The sequence below is a fragment of the Phocoena phocoena genome, chromosome 8 (genome assembly GCF_963924675.1).
Source record: "Phocoena phocoena chromosome 8, mPhoPho1.1, whole genome shotgun sequence".
Classification (NCBI taxonomy): Eukaryota; Metazoa; Chordata; class Mammalia; order Artiodactyla; family Phocoenidae; genus Phocoena; species Phocoena phocoena.
The window spans coordinates 61,760,811-61,787,035 of record NC_089226.1 but is presented as its reverse complement, the minus strand read 5'-3'; the positions used below and the strand labels follow the sequence as shown (position 1 = coordinate 61,787,035).

At 43.4% G+C, this 26,225-nt stretch overlaps 1 protein-coding gene across 1 annotated transcript in view; it reads right to left on the bottom strand.

Annotated features, from left to right (window-relative positions):
* Nucleotides 1-26,225, bottom strand: part of DNHD1 (dynein heavy chain domain 1) — a 66,623-nt gene that overhangs the window by 30,777 nt on the left and 9,621 nt on the right. Inside the window, 9 exon segments of the mRNA XM_065882398.1 lie at nucleotides 733-1,079; nucleotides 1,081-1,217; nucleotides 1,697-1,854; nucleotides 6,244-6,487; nucleotides 6,578-6,843; nucleotides 17,866-17,917; nucleotides 18,051-18,188; nucleotides 18,298-18,552; nucleotides 24,409-24,565. Of these exon segments, the coding sequence (XP_065738470.1) occupies nucleotides 733-1,079; nucleotides 1,081-1,217; nucleotides 1,697-1,854; nucleotides 6,244-6,487; nucleotides 6,578-6,843; nucleotides 17,866-17,917; nucleotides 18,051-18,188; nucleotides 18,298-18,552; nucleotides 24,409-24,565 (1,754 nt within the window).

Here is a 26,225-nt window from a genome sequence, read left to right as displayed (position 1 = left end):
GGATGGTCCCAGAGTGTCTTCCACCTCACATCTGGTCAAATGGCCCTCCCTGGGATTGAGGATCCCATAGGCAGGGATAGTAACAGTTGGCAGTTGGCCAAGAGGCAAGTCAGAAGCAGTGTGCCCTTCCAAGGGATACAAGTGACCGACAGAAGTGATGGCACCTGAGAAGAGAAACTGGAGCCTGCAAAGTTCTTTACGTGCAGAGGGGAGCCAGCCTAGCTGCACCACTGCACGGAAGGGCTAAGGCCGATAGTTCTGTCCCGGTCTCCTCCTAGGGGCTAGTGAGGCCTTTAGCAGCCACCTCTCTCCACCACACTGGCTGGAAGCAGCGGCCGTGGAGCATCAAGACCGTTTTTATCTGGGACCTGCCGCCTGGTGTAGGACTGGGCTGAACAGGGCTACACAACTACGACGAGGACACCTTTACATTTCTCCTGCACAGGCTTTTAGCCCTCTGACCCCAACGCATTCTGATGGAACGCTCACCTATTTGCCTTCTCTACCAGACTGTGTGCCCCCCTATCCCCACCCTAAGCACAACACTTGACATACCCAATGTATTTAGATTTTGTCCTGCAATTTTCACATATAAAAGAGACTAAAATGAAGGTATATGATTCCCAAGACTTCCTTAGGGTCACCCAAGATGCAGGTCCCTGAGTCCCAACCCTGATCTCAGTGGGAGGGGGCATCCCAGGGTGGCGATGGAGGGGGCGGGACCCTCGGTACCGGTGAAGGTGGTGTAGGCATGGTGCAGGTCACTGAGCCTGCTGGCTGTGTTCTGGAACTGATGCTCCAGGGAGATGAGCTGGAGTTCAGTGCTCCTCTGCTCCTGCGTAGGGTCCATGAAGGGACCGGACAGGGCCGTCCCAATCAGGCCCTCCAGCTCCGCCAGCGCCGCCGCCATCAGCCGCTGCAGCTCCGGCACGATGGCGTGTCGCTTACTGAGCAGGAACCCTGAGGCCTGGCTTTTCTCAAACTGGAATGACTCCCACGTGTCCAGAAGCTACGGGGCAGGCAGAGGGTAGTCAAGCAGAGGTGGTTATGGGGGAGGGGCTCTGGGAGAGACGGGAGAGATGCCTTCTCACCGAGATGTCCAGTGCCTCATTCTCAGCACTGACGACGCCAAAGTGGTTGCGGACGAGCTCATAGAGTGACCGCGTATATTGCATTCGCTCCTCCAGCTCTGTGTACCGCTCGTTGGCCTCGTTCAGCTGCAGGGACAACAGTATGAGACCAGCACTCCCACAGCCCTTTACGTCCTGAGGGGCACTCCCACCTGCTAGAGGCTCCAGGCCCCAGCAGCCGCCTTTTAACCAACTGGGATCAGGGCAATCTGGGATCAGATCCCCCATCTGACCTAAGTCTCCCTGAAGACAGCACAGTTCCTCCCCCATCAGATTGTTGCCCTGATGGCAGGGTATGGATCCCTACTTGACTGTACAGAGAGCAGAACTCGGTCTCTGAAAGCCAGACTTTCTCTCTCTCAAAACAGCAGGCCCTCCCCCTCTCATGAGGATATTGAGGGCCACGCGAACAGGATGAGAGCTGGCAAGGGCAGACCACAAGCGTGAGCACAGTTTAAGAGCGTCAAGCCCCATCGAGAGCCCAGCTGAGACTTGAAGGGAGTGTGCTGGGCATGCGAGCGGGACGGCCCTGGATAAGCTGGGAAAGGAGAATGGGGAGAGCCCACCTTCTGGGAGCGCCACGTGAGGGCGTGGACGTCGGCGTTGATGGTTCGGAAGGCCTTCGTGAAATCTGTGAGCTCTGTTATCAGCTGCTGACCGCGGCTCCGGCATTCGTTCTGTATCTGTTCAAGAATGTCCTTCCTGATGCCCACCAGCTTGGATTCTGAAGACAGGAGAGAGTTAGGCATGAGGGGGTGAAGTGCCAGGGGAGCGTGGCGGGGCCGGAGTGGGAGCAGGTTGAAGGGGCAGCCAGAACGTGAATTCGTTCCCCCAGTCGCTGAACACTTACTGGACCCCTGCTTGGTGTCCAGTCAGCTGCAGTGCACTTGGGCCTGTGCTGGGCACTGGTAGACAAGAGTGATGAGTGAGACAGAAAGTGTTCCCACCCTCAGAAGCTCACAATATGGCAGCAGAGACAGACATAGAAGGGGATAATCACATACCAGTGTGGTAGATGCTCTTCAAAGAGCCCTCAACCTGGCTCAGTGAAGGGGCAGGAGGCCTGAGGACGCTGGGGAAGGCCTCCTCAGGGAAGGGGACATTGGAGCTGACTGTACTGAGTGGTTAAGGCTTCCAGGGGCACGCCAAGTGGATGAAACCGTGTGCAAAGGCACAGGGATGCTGTGTCCATGAAGAGCAGAATGTCCACCACAGACAAACATTTTCTCTCTGAGGAGTCTTACTGCCTCTGCTCTAGTAGAAGAGGTACCAAGAAGAGTGTGTAATCCGCCTTTTGTTTTTAAGGATTAAAGGAAAGAGGTTGTCAGGTGGACTTGGGGCGAGAAGATAATCTTGGAAGCTGGCTTTGGCAATAGGAACACCTCCACTGTCGCCGAGGACAGGAATAATACCAGCGCGAAACCTCGTCAGATCTGAGATGCCACTGATTGTAAGAAGCACCATTATTTTACACACACCATGAAAAAAGAAAAAATGATGCCATCAATTATAATACACCTCTTAAGTTCAGAGATGTTAAAATATGCACAGAGCTGCAAAATCCAATATAGAAATAGGGCATGGAGTATGCCACAAAATATAGTATAGAGTACTTACTACACGCCAGACACAGTATTACCTGTATTAACCCATTTAATCCTCACAAAACCCTTTGAGGCAGATACTATTATTGCCCCTGTTTTAAAGATAAGGAAAGTGAGACTCAGAGAGTTTAAATATCAACATCACACAATGCTAGAGCAAGGATTCAAATTCTGGCAGTCTGGCTCCACTGTGTTACATTTCATGCTTTGAAGGGTGAAAAGTAAATTAACTCATCCTCCATGAGCATCTCTGCAACTGGAAAGTAGGACAGTGAGTTCCAGGCACAGATAATTGAGACATACAGGGAACGGACCTGTTGGAGCTTTGGAGGAGGTAACGAATAGGACTTGGCACCGACAGCTGAGACTGAGAAAACCAAGACAAGGGAACTTCTGAGGGGTACCCAAGGTTGAACAGAACACAAAGAGGTGCACTTATCCTTTTTCAAACTATCCCATTGACCTATGACAGTAGCTAGGCCACTGCAATGGTGCCGCCTTCTGACCAGCAGCACGGGGCCCGTGAAGACAGAGAAGAGCTCAACAGCGACACCGTGTGGTATAAGGGAGCAATGGACTGATAAAATAACCAGGGCTCCTCGGGGTTGGAAGTTGGAGGTGGATGGGAAAACACATTTGAGAGATATTTAGGAGGCAGAAGAATGGAAATGATTTGATGACAGGCTGGACGTGGTGGAGTTAGGGAGAGGGAAAGAGTAAAGTATGAAGTCAAGTTTCTGGTGAGGCCAACTCATAACAGTAGGTAATTCAAGTATTCAAGGGAGCCCAAGTAGAAGAGGAACAAAGTTGCAGGATAAGAAGATAGAATTAGATCAGCAAGAAGGATGAGAGTGGACAGAAGGGAGTAAGGTGAAATGAAAACAATTAAGCATCTACTGCGTGCCATACTCAATGCTAGGAACATTGCAAATAATATCTCATTTAATCCTCCTTCCCATAACCCTGTGAGCGACTACATTGTTATGCCTATGTTACAAATAAAGAAACTGAAGCTTAGTGATCTGAAGTCATGCAAGCCAGTAAAAAACAGAGCCAGGATTCTGAGCCCTGTGCTTTTACCTCTCCATCTGCTCCTCTTGAAGAGGCCAGTTGAACCTGGACTAAGGACCCAGAAGCCAACAGACTAGAAAGAACACTGACTTCCTGAGCAAGAGTGGCGCGAAGCCTGCCCAAAACAGGGTCAGAAAGAAAGCAGGCCAATCACAGGTCCTCCTTCTGCCTGGCCAGCCTGAATCCCCTGTGCATTTAGGAGCGAGGCTTGGGGAAAGAGCGGGGAGTTCTGTGGTCTAGACGATACCTAAGGAGGTATGTGCTTTCATCTGTGGAAGAGCAAAGGCAGGGAGGGCTAGGCAGGCAAGCACTTTCAAGCAAACTCTTTCAGGCCCAGCTCCAAGGCCTCCCACCTTATAAAGAAAGCAGGCCTGGAGACTTCCCTGGCTGCGCAGTGGATAAGACTCTGCGCTCCCAATGCAGGCGGCCCGGGTTCGATACCTGGTCCAGGAACTAGATCCCACATGCATGCCGCAACTGAGAGTTCACATGCCACAACTAAGGAGCAGGCGAGCTGCAACTAAGGAGCTGGTGAGCTGCAACTAAGGAGCCCACCTGCTGCAACTAAGACCTGGTGCAACCAAAGAAAGAAAGCAGGCCTAGAGGCCATGGATCTGAGAGTATCTAGTCTCTGCAGGAAGCAGACACGATTGGTTACTGCCGTTCATCGGTGTTAGGTGACAAAACCTCTCTGTTTCCCAGAAGAACAAATCACCAGCTTCCCAATCTACCCCTCTGTGTGTTTCTCCACAGCCATCTCTGGGTGGAGGCACTTAGCTAGTAACCAGTAGTATGAGACATCCTTCCCGTGGAAAGGGAGGAAGAGAAAAGACGAACAAGGTTAGGTCTTAAACCAGATTTCTCAGAGACCCAGGGAGACCAACTAGGCCTTGGCCTCGTGGGGGTAGGTAGACATATGAGGTGGGAAACTGAGATGGGCTGAGCAGGGAACAGACAGCAGAGTGGGCTCGAGCTCCACTTTCCATGTAGCACTTTGGGAAGATACCTCCTTGCAGGGTGCCCTCATGCTCATGTGACATGAGATAGTCACAGCAGAGCAGAGATCATGGTGTGATGTGTTGTGGCAGAAAGAGGGCCAAATATAACGTTCCCAAGTCCGCCACAGCTCCCAAATGGCAGGGGATACAGGAGATAGTGGAGAGTTGATAGCCAGTGGGCCCAGATAGGGTTCCTGTGTTGAAGGGCGAGGGACCCTTAAGCAGAAGCTATGGGGTGGCCAGCCTAAGACAAAGACTGGATGAAGGGTTCACTAAAACCCTAAGGATATGTAATGTCAGCAGGAGCCAATGCAGAGCCGAGTCAGCAGAGGTAGACACTCTGGGCTCCTATTAGCCAGGAGAACACACGCCAGCTCCACCAGCTCAGGACACAGCTTCACCAGGAGCAGCAAGGTCAGAAGGAGGGCAGAGACCTCAGGCAAGTCAGCAGAAGCCAGCAAAGAAGAGCACACAGCCCAGAAGCCCTCTGTAATGCCAGGGGCCACCTTGGGGAGGAGAAGGAGTAGAGGACACTCGAAAATCAAAACAATCCAGAACTGTAGTATGAATTTTGAATTGACCAAATACCCAAAATAGACTGAATTAGACCCAAAGTGCTGCTTTAAATAAGAAAATAATGCGACTTTCAATTGGAATACAGTTGTCCCTTTGGGGGATTGGTTCTAGGATCCCTGAGGATACCAAAATCCACACATTTTATAAATGGCATCGTGTTTGCATATAACCTATATATGTCCTCCTGTATACTTTAACTCATCTCTAGTTTACTTATAATACCTAAAATGACGTAAATGCTACGTAAATAGTTGTAAATACAAGGTAAATGCTATATACACAGTTATCGGTTCAAGTTTTGCTTCTTGGAACTCTCTGGAATTTTATCCACAGACACAGAACACGCAGATTGGGAGGGCCAATTGTCTCTTTTTTCACCATCAGCAGAATTTAGGGCTACAGACTAAGCCAAGATCAGTAAAAGAGAGTAGCTTTTTATACATGCAAATTGTAGTGTCGATTCTGACTGCTACATGTGGGGAGAGGGCACCCTTGATTCCTGAGAATCTCTGTAAACAAATTGAGTTCTCCTAGCCCAAGGAGCAGGCTAGGATTTTTCTCAGTCACATTTGGTTTGAACGACTTCCGTGCCGTAAGAACACAAAGTGCTAGGAGACAAGGACACACAATGCCTAGGGAGTGTGGTGAATAAGTAGAGTCAAGACAGGCGGAGAGGCTGTCCTCTGCAGTGATCACACCTTCAGCTGCAAAGGGAAGGGCCTGGGACCTGGGGCTTTGGGAGGCGCTACAGGTCCAATGAGGGGCCTGCTCCAAAGGTCCCTGGAGGACACGGAAGGCCCAAGAAGGGCTGTGCGGATAAGGTACAGAAGGCAAAGGAGAGGAGGGGGGTTAAGCAGCACTCACCCATCTCCACCTGTATGTCACGGCAGCTCAGCCGCAGCAGCCTGCCTTTCGTGATCAGCTCCACGGGGATGCTGGAGACGCGGGCCCGCCAACCATTCAGGCAGCTCACCAGCATCGCGTAGCTCTTGACAGGACAACCTCTCATAGACTCCAGCTTCTGAGGCCCCCAGGCTTGCAGGAACTCATAAATGCCTTTCATCCAGTGATGGTCCCTGCAGAATTCCTGCACCTCCCGCAGCATGCCCTAGGGGCAGACAAGGTGTGTAGGGCAGAGGTGGGTGGCTATGATGGGAAGTGGTGGCCACGGTCCCATTCTTTAAACCTCCGTCCTCACCTCCAGCAGGGCCTGTTGTACAGCCAGTGCCTGCTGGATTCGAGCGCTCTTGTCCAGATCCTCTTGCAGCTGCTTATAATTGGGGGGCAAGTACTGGCCCCGCAGCCGGTGCCCACAGACCTCCAGGGCTTCAGTAACTGTGTGAGACTTCCAGGGCCACACCAATCCTATACTCGGGCCGCAGAAGATGTCCACAGCATCGCTGGGTTGGTCCTGGAACTTAGGCATCATGAAGTCCGTGTCCAAGTCCTCCTTTTCATGTTCTTCTAGTGGGGTACATGCCATAATTGTCCCTGAGTGTCCTCCAGGGACCACATACAACCTCTCCCTCTACCCTGAGTGTGTACATACACATTACACACGCATACAAACACACACACACATTCTCTGTTCATGAGTGCGTTTACACATACATCTACATCATAAACACAGTACCAGACCCACCAAGGGAATTTATTAGTTAGGGTTCAGGTGCAGAGAACAGATTTCAGTCTAGCTAGTAAAAGCAGGGAGGAAATTATTATAGATTATTACATGGGTTGTGAATAACTGCAAGAGCTGAAGAACAAAAACACTCTAGGCCAAGTGTCTATGGCTCTGTGCTGCCTGGCAAACTGGGGTGTCACTGCCATACCACCAGCTACATAGGCACATGGGCATAAGCGATTACGAGCCCCACCAGCAGAACGGACGGCATACGCCCTGCCTCTCTGCCCTACTTACCTCAATTCTGAGCTGAAGTCACATACAGATCTAAATCACATGTGACTCTCAGCCACAAGGGGGTCTGAGAAGCACAGTTTATAGCACTCGAGCCTCTGCAGGACAGAGGAGGAGGTGAGAAAGGAAGGTGAGCAAGCCAGTCCTCAGTATCCGTCTTAAGGAATATCCTTGAACTTGGCCTCCCCCTTGATTCTTAGAAACTGTTTAATTGCCAGTTTTAGTATTTGTGTTAAAACTTTGCACAAAAAGGGAGAAGAATCATCAAAATGTTCAGAAATTAGATCCATACTGCCAACATCTAAGCACCACAGGGCCCGCAAGGGCCCATCCTCAGATCCCTTCTCTTCCCCATCAGTACTCACTTTCTAGGAGAGCTCATCCAGTTTCATGGTTTTAAGTACCACCTATTTGCTCTGAAATATATGTCTAGCTCAGATCTCTCCCTGAATCCCAATCCCACTTAAACAGCTGCCTAGCCTACATCTCTACTTAGATGCCTAATATATGCACCTCAAACTTTTAACAGCCCAAAATGAGCTCTGATCTCTAACCGCCCCCAGATTGCTCCTCATGCAGTCCTCCAACGTCAGTAAACGGGAGCTCCATTCTTCTGGGGGCTCCAGTCAAAAACTTTAAAGCTATCTTTGACTGTTCTCTCACATACAACACAGCCAGCCATCAGAAAATCCAATTGGCTCTATGTTCAAAATATATCCAAAATCCAACCGATTCTCACCACCTGTACCACTGCCTTCTTCTCTTTCCCCAGCCCAAGTCACCATCAAATCTCACGGCATTATTGCAATACCCTTCTAACTCGTCTCCCTGCTTTGGTCGTTGCCTCTATCCCTTTGCAGTCTGCCCTGCATAACCAGAATGATCCTTTGAAAATAGTGCCAGAAGGGGTTCAAGGAAGATGGTGGAAGGGGCAGCATAATTTTGCAATCTATTCCAAACTCCCACATGAATTTGGTATATAAAATTGACAGGGCAATTAGACAGTAAAACGGAAAACCCATCGGATAACATTTTTTTAACAAAATGAAGACAAAGGATCCTTACAAACACTAAAATATAAGTGGGTGGGAACAAACCACCTACAGCCTCAAGACCCAAGTGGCATCGCCATTTATGGGGAAGGAAGCAGAGGAGAACAATGGTATGCCAGACTGACCTGAGACTAGGAAAACTCCTCAACAGCCAACAGACATTTTGTGGAAAGAAGAGGGCTAATTCGAGAACAGCAGGTAAAAATGGAAGGGGATTTGCCCGCCCCAATAGCAGGTAGGTAAGGTCCGTAGAAGCTTTAGCAGTCTATGCCCAATGAGCTCCTAAAACCAACCGGCGAGGGCTCCCTTCTGGGACAGTACTCAGCCCTAAGGTGAAACTGCTGGGGGTAAAGTAAAAAGGGAGCAGAATGGAAGCAATAGAGAAAAAGAAAAGGTCCAAATAAAACTGGGAGAGAGAAACAGAAACCAGGAAACCTCAGAAAGTTAGCCCCCATTTTTTGAACATTACAGAAAATCAACAGAAAAGGAAATTGAAAGGTTAGAGAATCAAGCTGTCTCCTAAAAGTTAGTAAAAGAGAACTTTTCAGAAATGAGTAACAGAAAAGTACCAACATCAGACCCCATACAAAGCTAGTATAAGGAAAAAGAGAACGGGGAATAGAATAACATCTTTATAGACAATGAAAGCATGTCAGGAAACAGATCAAAACAAGCCCATTTCAAAACAAGTCAAAAGACACCAGGAAAATGGCATAACCCATGAAAGAAAACCACATATCAGAGTTAGAAAAACTCAGAAATTATGCAACAGAGCCCAGGTAAGAATTAGAAATAAAAGAAAACATAATTTTGGAATGGAAACTGAACTAAAAGGAAGATAAGAGCAAATAAACTGAACAGGTAAATAATGTCTTAAGAAAAATAGAAGGTAAAAATAAGGATAATTACAAAATAAAAAAGAAATAAGGATTAAAAGAATATATTTCAAGAGAAAGGAACATACATTGGGGGAAAAGTGATAAGGACCTAAAACACATGTAACAGGAATCCCTGAAGAAAAATCCAAAGCAAGGGAAGAGAACAATACTAAAAACCTTAATTCAAGAATACTTTCCTGAAATAAAAAAGGCTTAAAGCTGCATTATAAAGGAGCATACCTGAGAATACTATCTTAGAATGTTCAATACCAAGACATATTCTACTAAAATTACTGAATTTCAAGGAAAAAATATTTTAGGTATCTAGGCAAAAAAAAAAAAAAAAAAAAAAAGCAAGTGATTTATAAAGGAAATAAAATTAGATTATTATCAGATTTTTTTGACAACAACTTTTAATGCCAGAAGAAAATGGAGTAATATCTTTAAGATATGGAAAGGAAGAACATATGAGGCAATGATTTTACAGCTGGTAATACTAACTTTCAAAGGGTACAAACTATTATCAACATAGAAGAACTTGAGACTTCTCCTCCCACGAGCCCATCCTGAGGAATCTAAATAGAGAAGGAACTTTGGACAAACAAAATGACTAAAAGAGACATCAACATAAGGACTGCTGGTGAGCATATTGTTACTTGTAGAACTCAACTTAAATGAGGTTTTATTCAATAATAAAATTATTAGAAGGGTAAGAATATAGCAGAAATGACAATGTAGAGAATGCTGGCGATTCTCTTCCTTGCCAGGAGGAGAGAGCCTATCTGAAGAATGAAACCTTGGAAGGCATATTACTTGGCCAACTAATAGCCATTCGCTTCTCCCTTCTTCCATGGTGGTAGAGCCTATCTTCCACGAGAAACTAAAAATATCAGCCCTTTGATTTCCCACACCTGGATTTTTACAATGAGATGTAACAGTGCATCTGCTGGGGAGTTTCTGGAGATTTATTTTTCTGATAATAAGTGAGAGTCAGGCTAGGAGAGCTTTCTCTCTAACCTTGCTTCCCCTTTTTAAAACATGACTTTGCTTGAGAATGGGATGCATGGAGCTGCAACTGGTCTTGCAACTACAATGTAATAGCCTGAGGATGAAAAAAGATTTTTGATTGCAGCCTCCCCTAGCACACATACCCTTCCAAGAGGATCTGTCGTTACCTAGAGCTAAACCCAGAATGGAATTGGGGAAGGATATAAAGAGCCTGGTACTTGATGCCATTTCTGAGCCACTGAACCAACCCTGGAAGCTACCTGGAGACTTCTTGTTATGTGAGATGATTGTATTGTTTAGGCTACTCTTAGGTCTTCTGTTACTTCCAGCCGACGGCATTCTCAGTGATGAATGCAAACTCACAAGTAAAATCAAAGGACTAAGACAGAGAGATAAAGCCTTGATGACATTGCCTGAGCCCTGAATCCAGCTGAGCCTGAATCCAGCTGTATTCATTAATTTCTTAGTTATAGGAGCCAGTAAAAAAAATCTCCCCTTTTCCTTACCTAGTTTTGAGTTAGGATATGTAATCCAAAACCAACTTGCACATTTAGGCCCATATAATAGATGTTTATAGCCAGGACAAGCATAGCTGAAGACTGGAGCCTCCTCCACCATATACACCCTTCTAAGAGGATATGCTCTGACCTATAGCGAAAACCAGTTAACTTGTACCATGGCCCATTACTCTTGCCAGATCTTATGGATACATGACTCTCTGTAGGGTAGGCTGAATCAATCATATTTCTTGTCTGGAAAATTTGAACTAAGTCATACAATCAGGAAAACTTAACTGAAAGATCATATATAGAGTCAAGAATGGAGCTGGTGGCATAGAAAGTCTAAGTCATTTGGAAGCAATGGTTATAAGGGAGCAGAAAGTTCAAAGGAAGCAGAGACAGCTAGTGTTAGGAGAGAATCAGGGGAATTGGGAAGAAGCAAAGACAGAAGTAGAGATGAAAGGATAATCACCAATTTGAGAAACAGGGACTCTCTTCCTGACTTTCTAGTTTCAATTTCTCTGAAGTTTGGTGCTGCTACATCTTTTCTGCCTTTGAATTTGGTAACTCTCTGTTTTGTGAGCTCCAAAACAAAGATGGGGTTGAAGAACTGTGATTCAAGGTGCCAAGACCCATGAGAGCACTCAGGCAATATGATGCTATACAGTCAATTCATGTGTGCTTCTGAGCAACGGAAAGAAAAGCTAGTGCATTTTTAATATAATTTGGCGAATGCAATATCCCAACAGCACAGAACACTAATGACTTCTTAGCCAGAGTAAGAGTGAAATAAAGAGAACTGATATCAAGTAAATCAAAGAAACATAAGTTACCTGTCACTGCTGAGTGATTTGGGCTTCCATTTAAAATATATATGTTTTAGTATAACACCTATGAGTCAACATGGAGCTGCATTTTAAAATATCCATCCAACTTGAAAGACCTAAATAATGATCGGTCTTTACAGTAGGTTTTCTTGAAGGAGTAATTCAGACATTTCACACAGAGCAAAGCATCTTGTCAAACATATTTATAGGACTTTTCATCGTTTCAAAATTTCTTACAGAGTGGCAAGAAAAAAACCTCCTTCCCCTCTCATCTATGAATCCGCTCACTGTTACACTGCTTCCATCTATACTTCCTCTTGCTGGTCATACTGTTCACACCTCACATTCCCAAGAGACCCTCCCTGCCATATGCAGCCCCCTGGAAAAATATATACTAAGGACAGTTTCGTCCTTTGCATTATAGCTCTAAGCTAACTTCAACACCATTCCAACAAAAATCTACTTCAAGAAATTTTTATAATAAAAATGAAGTAATCCTTTGTCCCTTACAAAGGATTTATCTTACCACAAATATCAAAAATATATTCTTTTATTTTTAAACTTCTTTATTGGAGTATAATTGCTTTACAGCGTTGTGTTAGTTTCTGCTGTATAACAAAGTGAATCACCTATATGCATATGTATATCCCCATATCCCCTCCTTCTTATGTCTCCCTCCCACCCTCCTTATCCCACCCCTCTAGGTGGTCACAAAGCACTGAGCTGATCTCCCTGTGCTATGCAGCTGCTTCCCACTAGCTATCTATTTTACATTTGGTAGTGTATATATGTCCATGCCACTCTCTCACTTCGTCCCAGCTTACCCTTCCCCCTCCCTGTGTCCTCAAGTCCATTCTCTACATCTGTGTCTTTATTCCTGTCCTGCCCTTAGGTTCTTCAGAATCATTTTGTTGTTGTTGTTTAGATTCCATATATATGTGTTAGCATACAGTATTTATTTTTCTCTTTCTGACTTACTTCACTCTGTATGACAGACTCTAGGTCCATCCATCTCACTACAAATAACTCAGTTTCATTTCCTTTAAGGGCTGAGTAATATTCCATTGTATAAATGTGCCACATCTTCTTTATCCATTCATCTGTTGATGGACACTTAGGTTGCTTCCATGTCCTGGCTATCGTAAATAGAGCTGCAATGAGCATTGTGATACATGACTCTTTTTATAGTTTTATCAGGGTATATGCCCAGTGGTGGGATTGCTGGGTCATATGGTAGTTCTATTTTTAGCTTTTTTTTTTTTTTTTTTTTTTTTTTTTTTATGCGTTACGCGGGCCTCTCACTGTTGTGGCCTCTCCCATTGCGGAGGACAGGCTCCGGACGCGCAGGCTCAGCGGCCATGGCTCACGGGCCCAGCCGCTCCGCGGCATGTGGGATCTTCCCAGACCGGGGCACGAACCCGTGTCCCCTGCATCGGCAGGCGGACTCTCAACCACTGCGCCACCAGGGAAGCCCTATTTTTAGCTTTTTAAGGAACCTCCATACTGTTCTCCATAGTGGCTGTATCATTTACATTACCACCAACAGTGCAAGAGGGTTCCCTTTTCTCCACACTTTCTCCAGCATTTATTGTTTGTAGATTTTTTTTTCTTTCTTTCTTTCTTTCTTTTTTTTTTTGCGGTACGCAGGCCTCTCACTGTTGTGGCCTCTCCCATTGCAGAGCATAGGCTCCGGAGGCCCAGGCTCAGCGGCCATGGCTCACAGGCCCAGCCGCTCCGCAACATGTGGGATCTTCCCGGACCGGGGCACGAACCAGTGTCCCCTGCATCGGCAGGCAGACTCTCAACCACTGCACCACCAGGGAAGCCCTGTAGATTTTTTGATGATGGCTATTCTGACTGGTGTGAGGTGATACCTCATTGTAGTTTTGATTTGCATTTCTCTAATGTTTAGTGATGTTGAGCATCATTTCATGTGTTTGTTAGCAATCTGTATATCTTCTTTGGAGAAATATCTATTTAGGTCTTCTGCCCATTTTTGGATTGGGTTGTTTGTTTTTTTGATATTGAGCTGCATGAGCTGCCTGTATATTTTGGAGATTAACCCTTTGTCAGTTGCTTCGTTTGCAAATATTTTCTCCCATTCTGAGGGTTGTCTTTTCATCTTTTTTATGGTTTCCTTTGCTGTGCAAAAGCTTTTAAGTTTCATTAGGTGCCATTTGTTTATTTTACTTTTTATTTCCATTTCTCTAGGAGGTGGGTCAATAAGGATCTTGCTGTGATTTATGTCATAGAGTGTTCCGCCTATGTTTTCCTCTAAGAGTTTTATAGTGTCTGGCCTTACATTTAGGTCTTTAATCCATTTTGAGTTTATTTTTGTGTATGGTGTTAGGGAGTGTTATGATTCCATTCTTTTACATGTAGCCATCCATATGTGTGGGGGTTTATCTCTGGGCTTTCTATCCTGTTCCATTTATCTATATTTCTGTTTTTGTGCCAGTACAATACTCTCTTGATTATTGTAGCTTTGCAGTATAGTCTGAAGTCTGGGAGCCTGATTCCTCCGGCTCCATTTTTCTTTCTCAAGATTCCTTTGGCTACTCGGGGTCTTTTCTGTTTCCATACAAATTGTGAAACTTTTTGCTCCAGTTCTGTGAAAAATGCCATTGGTAGCTTAATAGGGATTGCATTGAATCTGTAGATTGCTTTGGGCAGTGTAGACATTTCCACAATGTTGATTCTTCCAATCCAAGAACATGGTATATCTCTCCATCTGTTGGTATCATCTTTAATTTTTTTCATCAGTGTCTTATAGTTTTCTGCATACAGGTCTTTTGTTTCCTTAGGTAGGTTTATTCCTAGGTATTTTATTCCTTTTGTTGCAATGGTATATGGGAGTGTTTCCTTAATTTCTCTTTCAGATTTTTTTATCATTAGTGTATAGGAATGCCAGAGATTTCTGTGCATTAATTTTGTATCCTGCAACTTTACCAAATTCATTGATTAGCTCTAGTTTTCTGGTAGCATCTTTAGGATTCTCTATGTAGAGTATCATGTCATCTGCAAACAGTGATAATTTTAATTCTTCTTTTCTGATTTGGATTCCTTTTATTTCTTTTTCTCCTCTGATTGCTGTGGCTAAAACTTCCAAAACTATGTTGAATAATAGTAGTGAGAGTGGGCACCCTTGTCTTGTTCCTTATCTTAGAGGAAATGGTTTCAGTTTTTCACCATTGAGAACAATGTTGGCTGTGGGTTTGTCATATATGGCCTTTATTATGTTGAGGTAGGTTCCCTCTATGCCTACTTTCTAGAGAGATTTTATCATAAATCGGCGTTGAATTTTGTCGAAAGCTTTTTCTGCATCTATTGCGATGATCATATGGTTTTTCTCCTTCAATTTGTTAATGTGGTTTATCATGTTGATTGATTTACATATATTGGAGAAATCCTGCATTTGTGGGATAAACCCCACTTGATCATGGTGTATGATCCTTTTAATGTGCTGTTGGATTCTGTTTGCTAGTATTTTGTTGGGGATTTTTGCAGGTATGTTCATCAGTGATATTGGCCTGCAGTTTTCTTTTTTGTGACATCCTTGTCTGGTTTTGGTATTAGGGTGATGATGGCGTCATAGAATGAGTTTGGGAGTGTTCCTCCCTCTGCTATATTTTGGAATAGTTTGAGAAGGATGGGTGTTACCTCTTCTCTAAATGTTTGATAGAATTCACCTGTGAAGCCGTCTGGTCCTGGACTTTTGTTTGTTGGAAGATTTTTAATCACAGTTTCAATTTCATTACTTGTGATTGGTCTGTTCATATTTTCTGTTTCTTCCTGGTTCAGTCTTGGAAGGTTGTGCTTTTCTAAGAATTTGTCCATTTCTCCCAGGTTGTCCATTTTATTGGCATATAGTTGCTTGTAGTAATCCCTCATGATTCTGTGTATTTCTGCAGTGTCAGTTGTTACTTCTCCTTTTTCATTTCTAGTTCTGTTGATTTGAGTCTTCTCCCTTTCTTTTCTTGATGAGTCTGGCTAATGGTTTATCAATTTTGTTTATCTTCTCAAAGAACCAGCTTTTAGTTTTGTTGATCTTTGCTATTGTTTCCTTCATTTCTCAAAAAGATATTGCGATCTTGGTAGGATATTGCCATAGTGAAGTTAAAGTAAGAACTTTGAGGTAATAGTTCCTGAACTTGACACCTGCCAGATGAGGAAAATGATTATCTGATTTTATTTCTCAGTTTTAAACTGCAGAATATTCCTGATAAGACTGTAAGAGCATCCGATAGTAACATTAATAACCTCTTTTTGGTCTCAAAATGTTCCAGTTCTAAGACTGTCCTCTGGAAAATGTCATAGAACATAGCTTATGAACAGAGAATATGTTACAAGCACTTTATTAGTAAAGCACTGGGTGTTCTTCTAGGGACTAGAATCTAGTAAATATATAATTTTCTGTTATAAGGGGCTTATTTTTCATATTTTTGGGTGTAAATGGAGGTACTGAAATCATTTTGTAATTTGGTTAAAATGCCATACAAATTTTGCCTCATTTAAGTAAAAGATTTCTAAGATGAATGAATTTCTTAAAGACTACTTTTAGTGTTTTACCTGCTATATGTTTATTGTATATTACTCTAATTTTCATAAAGAACTTACAGAAAAATCCCAAATCAGAACTTTGATTCTGGTTCCTCCACGATATTAACTTGATTTTCCATGCTGGTCTTGTTTTTTCCCTTCAAATTCTGATTTTGAAAAATCTCTAACATGTAGAAAAGTTTAAAGGATCTACACACTCCTTTCTTTATCTATCCACTTAGACTCAACAATTATTAACATTTTGCCACATTGCTTTTTTTGTTTTTCCTTCCCTTTTTCCTTTCCCTAAACTATTGGTTTGGCCAAAAAGTTCATTCAGGATTTTCCGTAGTTATGGAAAACCCCAAATGAACTCTTTGGCCAACCCAATACTTGCAAGATATGAGTATCGTGACACTTCACCCCTAAATACATCAGCCCCTGATGCTTTTCTAAAAGTAGAAGGGATAACCCAAGACATTGCAAGTGAATATTCTCACTTTCACTAGAATTTAGAATAAAAGTTGAAGGGGTTTTTGTTTGTTTGTTTTGCCCTTCAAAGGAAAATACTGGAGCATATGCATAGTATGAATTAGTACATCATATAATGAGGAAGCACTGTGAAATGTATGATTTACCTAAATCTTTAATGCTACTACGAATAAGATACTATCTGTAACATGTACTACTACGTGCTGAGCACTATTCTTAACATATTACTCTTTTATTCTTCAAAACAATGCTGCAAGTGAGGTATTTTTGTTTTCCCATTTTACAGATTAGTGAACTAGCCTGTCTGACTTCGGAGCCCTTCCTTTTTCCACTGTACCATGTAAAACAAACATCAATAATCTCTATTGATTAATCTAGATTCACTTGAGAAAAAAATGTGCCGCAACTGGTGTGATTTGTCAAAGACACAGGGTCGGGAATTCCCTGGAGGTCTAGGGGTTACGACTCCGAGTTTCCACTGCAGCGGGCACTGGTTCGATCCCTGGTCGGGGAATTAAGATCCTGCATGCTGCGAGGCGCGGCCAAAAAACAAACAAAGAAAAGAAAAACACAGGCTCCTTTCAATGACCCTTTTTCTTCCTTGTCACCTAATTCCTAAAATTAACCTGGTGTCTTTACATTATCTTAATGAAGACGTACTAGTTGAATGGGAAAATGAAAAAGTACCTACATGTCAGAGGTGACTGAATGCACTTAATGGTTTTATCTGTGACAGCGTGAGTATTCCAAATAAAGGGAATGTGAAGGTGTATTTCCTCCCTGACGATTGATTTACTAGTTTTGAGGATTGATAATCAATGATAACTGGTAACTCTAAAATAGCTCAATAATACTAATGAATTATTCTATATGAAATGAAAAAGAGCTGCATGAAATAAAGCAAATATTGAACAGGCAGAGTTCTTCAAACAAGTACAAATTAACTTAGCAATCAAATCCAACTGTAAATGAAACGCCATTATGACATTAGAGAAAAACCTCATGGAGTTAGGACAAATCAGAGGACAATGTATTCACACCCTTTCATACACCTCTCACTGCACTCAGGTACGTGCACGTACATACACATAGGCACATGCACGAGTGAGCAAAAACATGCCTCCACTCTCCTACCCCCCAACACACGTGCCGACCCAGGTTAGAGCTGCTCCATCCATGCCCAGTGCCCGACTCTCTGGCCATTAGGACACTGCACGTGACCTTCTCCCTCCTTCCACCCTTCCTCCCCGCTGCCTAGGGCTCCTTAAATACCTTCAAAATACAGGGAATCCCAGAAGGTCTTCGGGTCTGTACACTGCATTACCTTCATGCCAAGGTACAGAGAAGGGGCAGAGATAGCAAACAATGAGGGTTCAGACCAGGCTGAGAGCTTCTGATTATACAGAGGATAGGAAGTGGGAATTCCTACAGCCAGCCCCCTGTCCAATCCAGAATACCTTCAGGGCAGAGACCTTCGTAGACCTTAGGCCCCCAATTATAATCTGGATCATATTTTCAATACAGGGCTCATGAGACAGCTGGCCACAACTGTCAAAGACCAGCTGCGCTGAGAGAAAGGGTTTCTGCCTTGGGGCCTGTAAAGGAGGGTCAGGAGAGGTGGTGGGGCTAGATGTCAGTATCCGCTCCCTACCAGCTGGCCCCTGACCGCCCGCCAACCTCCACACGTGCCACCCACCACCTCACTTGCAAGATGTTGGCCACAAAAGAGGTTATCTCGTCCTCTATGATGGACACGAGGTTCTGGCAAATCATGTAGTCTACCAGGCGGGCCAGTTGTCCCATCTGCAGCAGCCAGGCTTCTGCCTGCTTCAGCTTCTGCTCCAGCTGCTGGCACTGCACCCTCTGAAGGTATAGGGAGCCCTGGCCTGTCCTGATCCTCTTGCAGTTTTTCACTTGCTCCTGCAGGCCCTGTTGCATGTGGTATGTATCCTCGTGAATCTGTCAGAATAGAGAGTGGAAAATTCACTGGAGAAAGGGGGATGGAGACCAAACTGGCCACCCACTGGCCCGTTGCAAAGCTCTCAGGTCATGGAGCCTAAAACCTAGATATACACATGAATGGCTGCTTTTTAGTACAGATTGGCCCTGGAAATCTTTACGCGACCAGGGAAGATGTGAAATGGAGAAGATACATTGAGAAGCTACAGTGAGTTATTTTGATGGGCCAGGCCTGTCTGCCAAGAGCCCCCAGGATGGAACTCAAATAGAAAATTTGTGCGTGTGTAAATAGAGAGATTCACAATGCATAGATTAGACAAAGAAAAAGAGAGACTGGCTAAGTAAGGCCCAGCAATTATTCCAGGATATGGAGTCCGATCACCAGGCCTGGGTGATGTGGCCTACTGACCAGCGCAACACTGCCTTCTGTGAGAGTAGAAGCTGTCTCTGGCTACTGACATAGACTTTCTAGTGGGGGACAGGGAATAGGGTTGAAAGCCTGGGGACCTTTTTGTGGGTTCTTCTCACAACTGGGAAGCTCCTCAGCCTACAAAGGCGGCTGATAGTTGCCACCTCTGGGCCTGTCCTGTTGAGGAACAGAGGGGAGACACCAGAAAGACATATTTGGCCAGATGGACCGTTTGTCCTTGCCGCTCTCCTATTCTTTCTGATGCTCAACAGAGCTTGTGATTAGAACTACGGGTTGTCTGTGGATTGTATTCTGCTAACTCTGAGCTCAGATCCCAGTCTTCTGAGATCCAGACCCAAGGCAGTTGAGACCTAAGCTAGGTGTGTCATACACGGACATGCCTTGGACTTGGCGAGGTGTCCTCTCCTGTGCTCTAGCAACACCCTCAATACCCGGTGCTTCCCACGCCATAGTCCTTAGTCCAGTGTGCCGTTGTCTACTCGTGTGACTCATCCACGACACTGTAAGTTCTCCAAGGAGGCCTCTGTCACACCTTATTCTGTGTCTGTACTGCGTAACACAGGGCCTGGCATGGCCCGTTCCACAGTAAATGTTTATAAAAAGAATGTACCGCCTCACACTGAAAGGGCTTACTGAGGGACAACTAGGATAAAACCATAAAAACAACAACAGCAATAGTTATTGGGTTGGCCGAAAAGTTTGTTTAGGTTTTTCCATAACATCTTATCAGTATATGTTTTTAAAACCTCATCATTAGGGGCAATATCTTTAGAGTTCTAAGGAAATTTTTAAAACCTAGGATACTGTATCTAGCCACAGTATCACTGAAGTTGGAGGATGAATAAAGACATTTTTAGATATACAAAGACTAAAAATTCACCATCCACAGATTCTCTCTGGAAAAAAAAATAAACAACAGTATATTTCTGACAGAGGAAAATGAATATAAGAGGATAAAGTGGTCTACAAGAAGCTCTGATGAGCAAAAAACAATTTGTGAAACACATCGTTAATTCTAAATGAGTAGCTGTAAAACAAGAATGTTCGTGACAATCTAGAACTAAAATTCCAGGAGATATCAATAAAAGCATAATGAGAAGGGCAGAGAGTGGGGAGAGGAAGAGAGGAGAAAAAGGAAATTAGAAGAGTGCTAAGGTTTTATTCTGCTTAGAAGAAAGATATAGACACAAACTCAACTTGGCATTCATTCAGTCAACAAATATTCACAGAGCACCTACTATATGGCATACACTATAGCAAGCAGTAGAGACATATTAATGAATGAAACAGATAAAAATCCCTACCCTCTTGTTGGGGGGGGGAAATACAAGAAACATAATAAATAAATAATATACAATAAACATATAAATAATAAATTTATATTGTATGTGAAAATTATAAGTGCTGTGAGAAAAACAACAGAGCAGAAAAAGAGGAATCAGGAGTTCTCGTAATAATGGAGCTTTTACAATCTCAAATAGGGTGACTAGAGAAGGCCTTTCTGAGTGGGTGTTTTTAGGAACAGACATGAAGGAAACATTGTTATAAAAATACAAATTGAACAGCTACCTCTGTTAGGCAGGTGTATAAATGTCTTACATAGGCATTCAGCTGCAAGGAAGAGAAAACCAGAAAAAGTATGGCTTAAGCAAGTAAAGGTTTATTTAATGCAGTAAGAAATCCACGGATGGCATATTGCCCCAATAATATCAGTCAGAACAAAGCTCCCTCTATCTTCCTCTTCTTCCATCCTCAATATGCCTTTCACCCTCATCATGGTGAGATGGCTTCCCCAGCACCAGAAATTTCATCCACGGGTTAGGCAATAAGACAGGAGTAAAGGTCCCAAAAGACATTCCAGTTGGATCTGCCTCTTTTTAAAAGTTTTCCCAGTGACTTCCACTTAAGTTTCATTGCCCAGAACTGAGTTACAAGCCTTTCTCCAGGTAGGAGTCTAAGAAAAGAAATAAAATCAAGATTCTGAAACTAAGAAAGATGAGTAGACACTGAGTAGTTCCTGGGCAATCACGAGAAGAATAAAATGTATAACATCCAAATCAGAAGAGGATAGCAATAGCAACAAAAATGTAAAACAACCCAATGAAGGACAAAAAACACAAGGAAGACTCAAATAGAAAGCGTAGGAAATAGAAAACACCAAAATGAGATGGGAAAAACAAAGCCAAGCCTGTAATAGACCCTCAGACAAAACGTTTCCCAGCTCTTTCTAAGAGATATATATAAAACAAAGTAACAAAGGGAGGTTGAAAACAAAGGGATAGAAAAAGATAGTTCAAGCAAATGCTTGATGCTGTTAGTATCAGACAAAAGAGAACTCTAGTAGAAAAGTAGTAATAAGAGTGAAGACATTTTCATATCAATAAAGTTATGAACCTTTATGCACATAACAACATGATTTTGAAATACATGTTGCAAACCGAAAGAACATCAAGGAGACATTAATAAATCTATAGTCATAGGAGGGGATTTTTTTTTTTTTTTTTTTTTTGCCGTACGCGGGCCTCTCACTGTTGTGGCCTCTCCCGTTGCGGAGCACAGGCTCCGGACGCGCAGGCTCAGCGGCCATGGCTCACGGGCCCAGCCGCTGCGCGGGATGTGGGATCTTCCTGGACCGGAGCACGAACCCGTGTCCCCTGCATCGGCAGGCGGACTCTCAACCACTGCGCCACCAGGGAAGTCCAGAGGAGGGGATTTTTAATGTATATCTCTCACTGACCACTAAATGTGATGTATGATTCTGGATTGGATCATAAAGCAGGGAAGAAAACATAGTTAAAAAGGACATTATTGAAATAATTGGCAAATATTTAATAAGGATTGTGGGTTAGATAATAGAAGCTATCAAAGTGAAATTCCTAATTTTTTTATAATTGTACTATAGTTATGGAAGAAAATGTCCTTGTTCTTACAAAAAACATACTGGCATATTTAGGGGTAAATGGACTTGATGTCTGCAACTCACTCTCAGATGGTTCAGCAAAGTAATGTATATACACATAGGGAAAGAAAAAGAGCATAAATGATAACATAAAAGGGAAAAAATAACCATCTGGGTGAAAGGTATATGAGAATTTATTACACTATCCTTGCAACTCTCCTAATAAGTTTGAAATTACATCAAAATTAAAAGTTACACAAGGAAGGAAAGAAGGGAGGAAGGAAGGAAATGGGTTTATCCCAGTAGTGCAAAGGTGGTCTAACACCGACAATTCACCATATTAACAGACTAAAGGAGAAAAATCCCATGATCTTCTAAATAAAAGTAGAAAAAAAATCATTGGACAAAATTCAATACCCATTCATGAAAAAAAACCTCTTAACAAACTAGGAATTGATGGAAACTTCCTTAAAAATTGGTAAGAATGTCTACCAAACACTTGCGTTTAATATCATTATTTATTTGTTTCTAATCTATTTGAGTTATTCAGTAATGCTACATTTTGATGGGCAGCAGCATGTTTTTATTTAGCACAGATTACAAGCTTGGTTCTGTAACAATCCAGTTGCCAGCTGTGTTGATTACTCATCCTCCCTCACTGCCCGCCCCCCACCTTTGGGGTGACTGCCAACGGGGACGGGTTCCATTCACTCTACATAGCAGCACAGAAAGAGGTAACTGTTGCATTTGCTTGTCCTTTCACTCTTTTTATGGTGATTTTTTTAAAAATTAATTTTAATATAGACAATTTATTATTTTTATGGTTTATAATTTTTATATTTTAAGAAACCCTGAAATGATTAAAATATTATCCCATAATATCTTCTGAAAGTTTTTTGGATTTTTTTTTCATACTTAATGTCTTTTATCCACCATGAATTAATTTTTTTCTTTTTTTTTGGTTGCATTGGGTCTTTGTTGCTACACACGGGCTTTCTCTAGTTGCAGTGAGCGGGGGCTACTCTTCCTTGCGGTGCACAGGCTTCTCTTGTTGTGGAGCTCGGGCTCTACACGTGCGGGCTTCAGTAGTTGTGGCTTGCGGGCTCTAGAGCGCAGGCTCCGTAGTTGTGGCACACGGGCTTACTTGCTCTGCGGCATGTGGGATCTTCCTGGATCAGGGATCAAACCCATGTCCCCTGCATTGGCAGGCGTATCCTTAACCACTGCGCCACCAGGGAAGCCCCACCATGAATTAATTTTTGTGTATGGTATAGCAACTATTAGAAAACAGTAATGCTTTAAAATACCTTTTATAATAGCAACAAAAAAAATCAAATATCTAGTAATAAATCTAATGAAATATTTTCAAGACCTCTAAAGGAAACCTACAAAACCTTGTTAAGAGTAATTAAAGAGGGACATGCAGGGGACACGGGTTCGAGCCCTGGTCTGGGAGGATCCCACATGCCGTGGAGAAACTAGGCCCATGATCCACAACTACTGAGCCTGTGCGTCTGGAGCCTGTGCTCCGCAACAAGAGAGGCCGCCATAGTGAGAGGCCCCCGCTTGCCACAACTAGAGAAAGCCCTCACACAGAAACAAAAGACGCAACACAGCAAAAATAAATTAATTAATTAATAAACTCCTACCCCCAACATCTTAAAAAAAAAAAAAAGACATACAAAAATGTTCATAACAGTTATTCACAATAGCAAAAAACTGGAACCAATGTAAGTGTCCATCAACAGGAAAGTTAACAAATAAATTGTGGTACATTTTATAGTAAAACACTACATAGCAATACAAAAGAGTGAACCACTACTACCTGCAATGTTATGGATAAATCTCACTAACACAATGTGGAGTGAAAAAAAGCCAGACGAAAAAGAGCACATGCTGTCTGATTCCATTTACATGAAATTCCAAATCGGACAAAATTAATCTATGGTGACAGAGGTCAGAGTAGTGGTTACCTTTGTGGAGGCACTGATGAGAGAGGTACCGGGGAGCTTGCTGAGGTGCTATAAATGCTCTATATCTTGGCCTGCTGGTAGTTACATGGGTGTATACATATGCAAAAATTTCAATAAACTGTATTTAGGTGGCATGTATCACAGATACAAAGTAGGCACACGAAGGAAGGACTCCACGACTGGATGCTTCTACCAGCCACAGTGGCCTGTCAAAGGTTCAAGATATGCTCAGACATGAGCCTAGCAGCACGAAAGATGAGGATTCCAACTCTCAAATTCTCTAATGCTCCTGGCACGAACAACTGAAAAAAACAGACTTCGTTATGTTCCTTTTCCTCTCTGCTCAAGGCCTTGGGAAAAGGTTGAGTCCAAGTCTCTGCCTACCTGTTATTAATCCATCCACCTAGAGCAGAGACTGCTGTTGCTGGACAGGACAATGGCTCTGAAGCAACTGCAGAGTCCAGAACACACAGGCAAGCTTAAGCCAAGAGAAGGCTGAAACACTGGCGAGTTCAGCTTGGAGAAAAAGCTCACAATAAATCGGAGCCTCTTACCAGATGAAGGATGGATGTGCAGAGGTGCAGGCAGCGATGGAGCAGCCGCAGAGCTTTGTGGTTTTCCTTGGCTAGAGCCCGCCGTAGGTCCAGCAACTCGTAGCACTGATCTGCTTCATGGGGGAGCCAGGACACAGAGCGCAGCTCCTGCAGAAGCCTGGAATCAAGGACTAAACTGCTCAGAGCCAGCGACTCTGCCCTCTTACCTTGGACACCTCTGACTTCTTCCTAGCCCAGCTCGCATCAGAAGGAGCAAAGGTTTAGAGAGATTATAATATTCCCAGGGACCAACAGTGATAGCCTCCTCTTGAGGGTTCTTTGGAAGAGTTTAAGCCCAGGAAGTTGCTGGCTGGGGAACTCTTTGGGAAAGGCTTGGGGTATGTGCAAATGTTTTTTGTTTTTTTCTGTTTTATGTATTTAATTTTTTTTAAATTTTACTTCATTTATTTTTTTATGCAGCAGGTTCTTATTAGTTATCTATTGTAAATGTTTACACTGAGTTACCTTTCTGCCAGGAAAGAGGGTCAAAGAGATCCCAAGGTGTGACTCAGAAGGAGAGACTGCAGAGCCTTCTTCCATGGAATAGGGGAAGCCAAGGGCCCTAACAGTCTAGATGGACAGGTAGGTTTTATTTTATTTTTTCTTTCTTTTTAACTATTTTTTAACATCTTTATTGGAGTATAATTGCTTTACAATGTTGTGTTAGTTTCTGCTGTACAACAAAGTGAATCAGCTATGTGTATACATATATCCCCATATCTCCTCCCTCTTGCGTCTCCCTCCCACCCTCCCTATCCCACCCCTCTAGGTGGTCACAAAGCACTGAGCTGATCTCCCTGTGCTATGCGGCTGCTTCCTACTAGCTATCTATTTTACATTCGGTGGTGTATATAGAACAGGTAAGTTTTAGAATCAAAGGTGAGGAACCTCCAACTTCCCTATGGGGAAGTTTCATCCCTGACGAAACCCCACTTCTCTTATTCATTCCCCAAACAACCACCCTGAAAAATCTACATCTCTAAATATCCTTGAAAAAATGAAGGACCCCCCTAATAAGCAGAGGATGATCACAATGGGTGTAATTTATTCAGTACCTATTGGGGCACTGAACATGGTACTTTATATTCACAATCTCATTTAATTCTCACTACAGCTGTGAGTAGCAGAAATCTTCCTCTCTTGTTTTCAGATCAGGAAACTGGGGCTCAAAGAGTAAAGTCCCTTGCTAGTGTTCAGGACATAAATTCAGAAAATGAATGCAGAATAAAATGCAGCCCAATTATGCCATGATGATTAAGCTAGACTGGAGGATACCTAGAGCAGAGGTTGCGAACTGGTAGCCCATGGGCCGAATTCAGACTGAAAAGGTTTTTATATGTACCACTAAGAGTTGGCCAGCACCGTGTTTTACCTGGTTAAATTAAGAGATTTGACAACAAATCAGGTAAAATTAAGAGATTTGACAACAAAATGTGGATTCCCAGGTCATCCTGAAAAAATAATGTGGCTGACACACTGGACCCATGTTCCCCATGGCAACAGTCAGTTGGAACTAAGTAGTGACTGTCCTCTTTAGGTGCAATCTCCAAACTGATTGCAGTCCCACACTCCCTGAAGTCTTGAATCGAACCCACTGCATTTCTTCCATAGCTCCTCCTTGGGACCTGTAGGCATCTGAGCTTGCAACTCCTATCACAGAACATAACTGGAGTGGTTGAAGAGTTGTGCAGAGAAAGCAAGAAAGTACTGAAAATAGGAGTAACTAAGCTTTTCTTAAAAAAAAAAAAGAAGCCAAGTAATACCATAGTAAGAGCAGA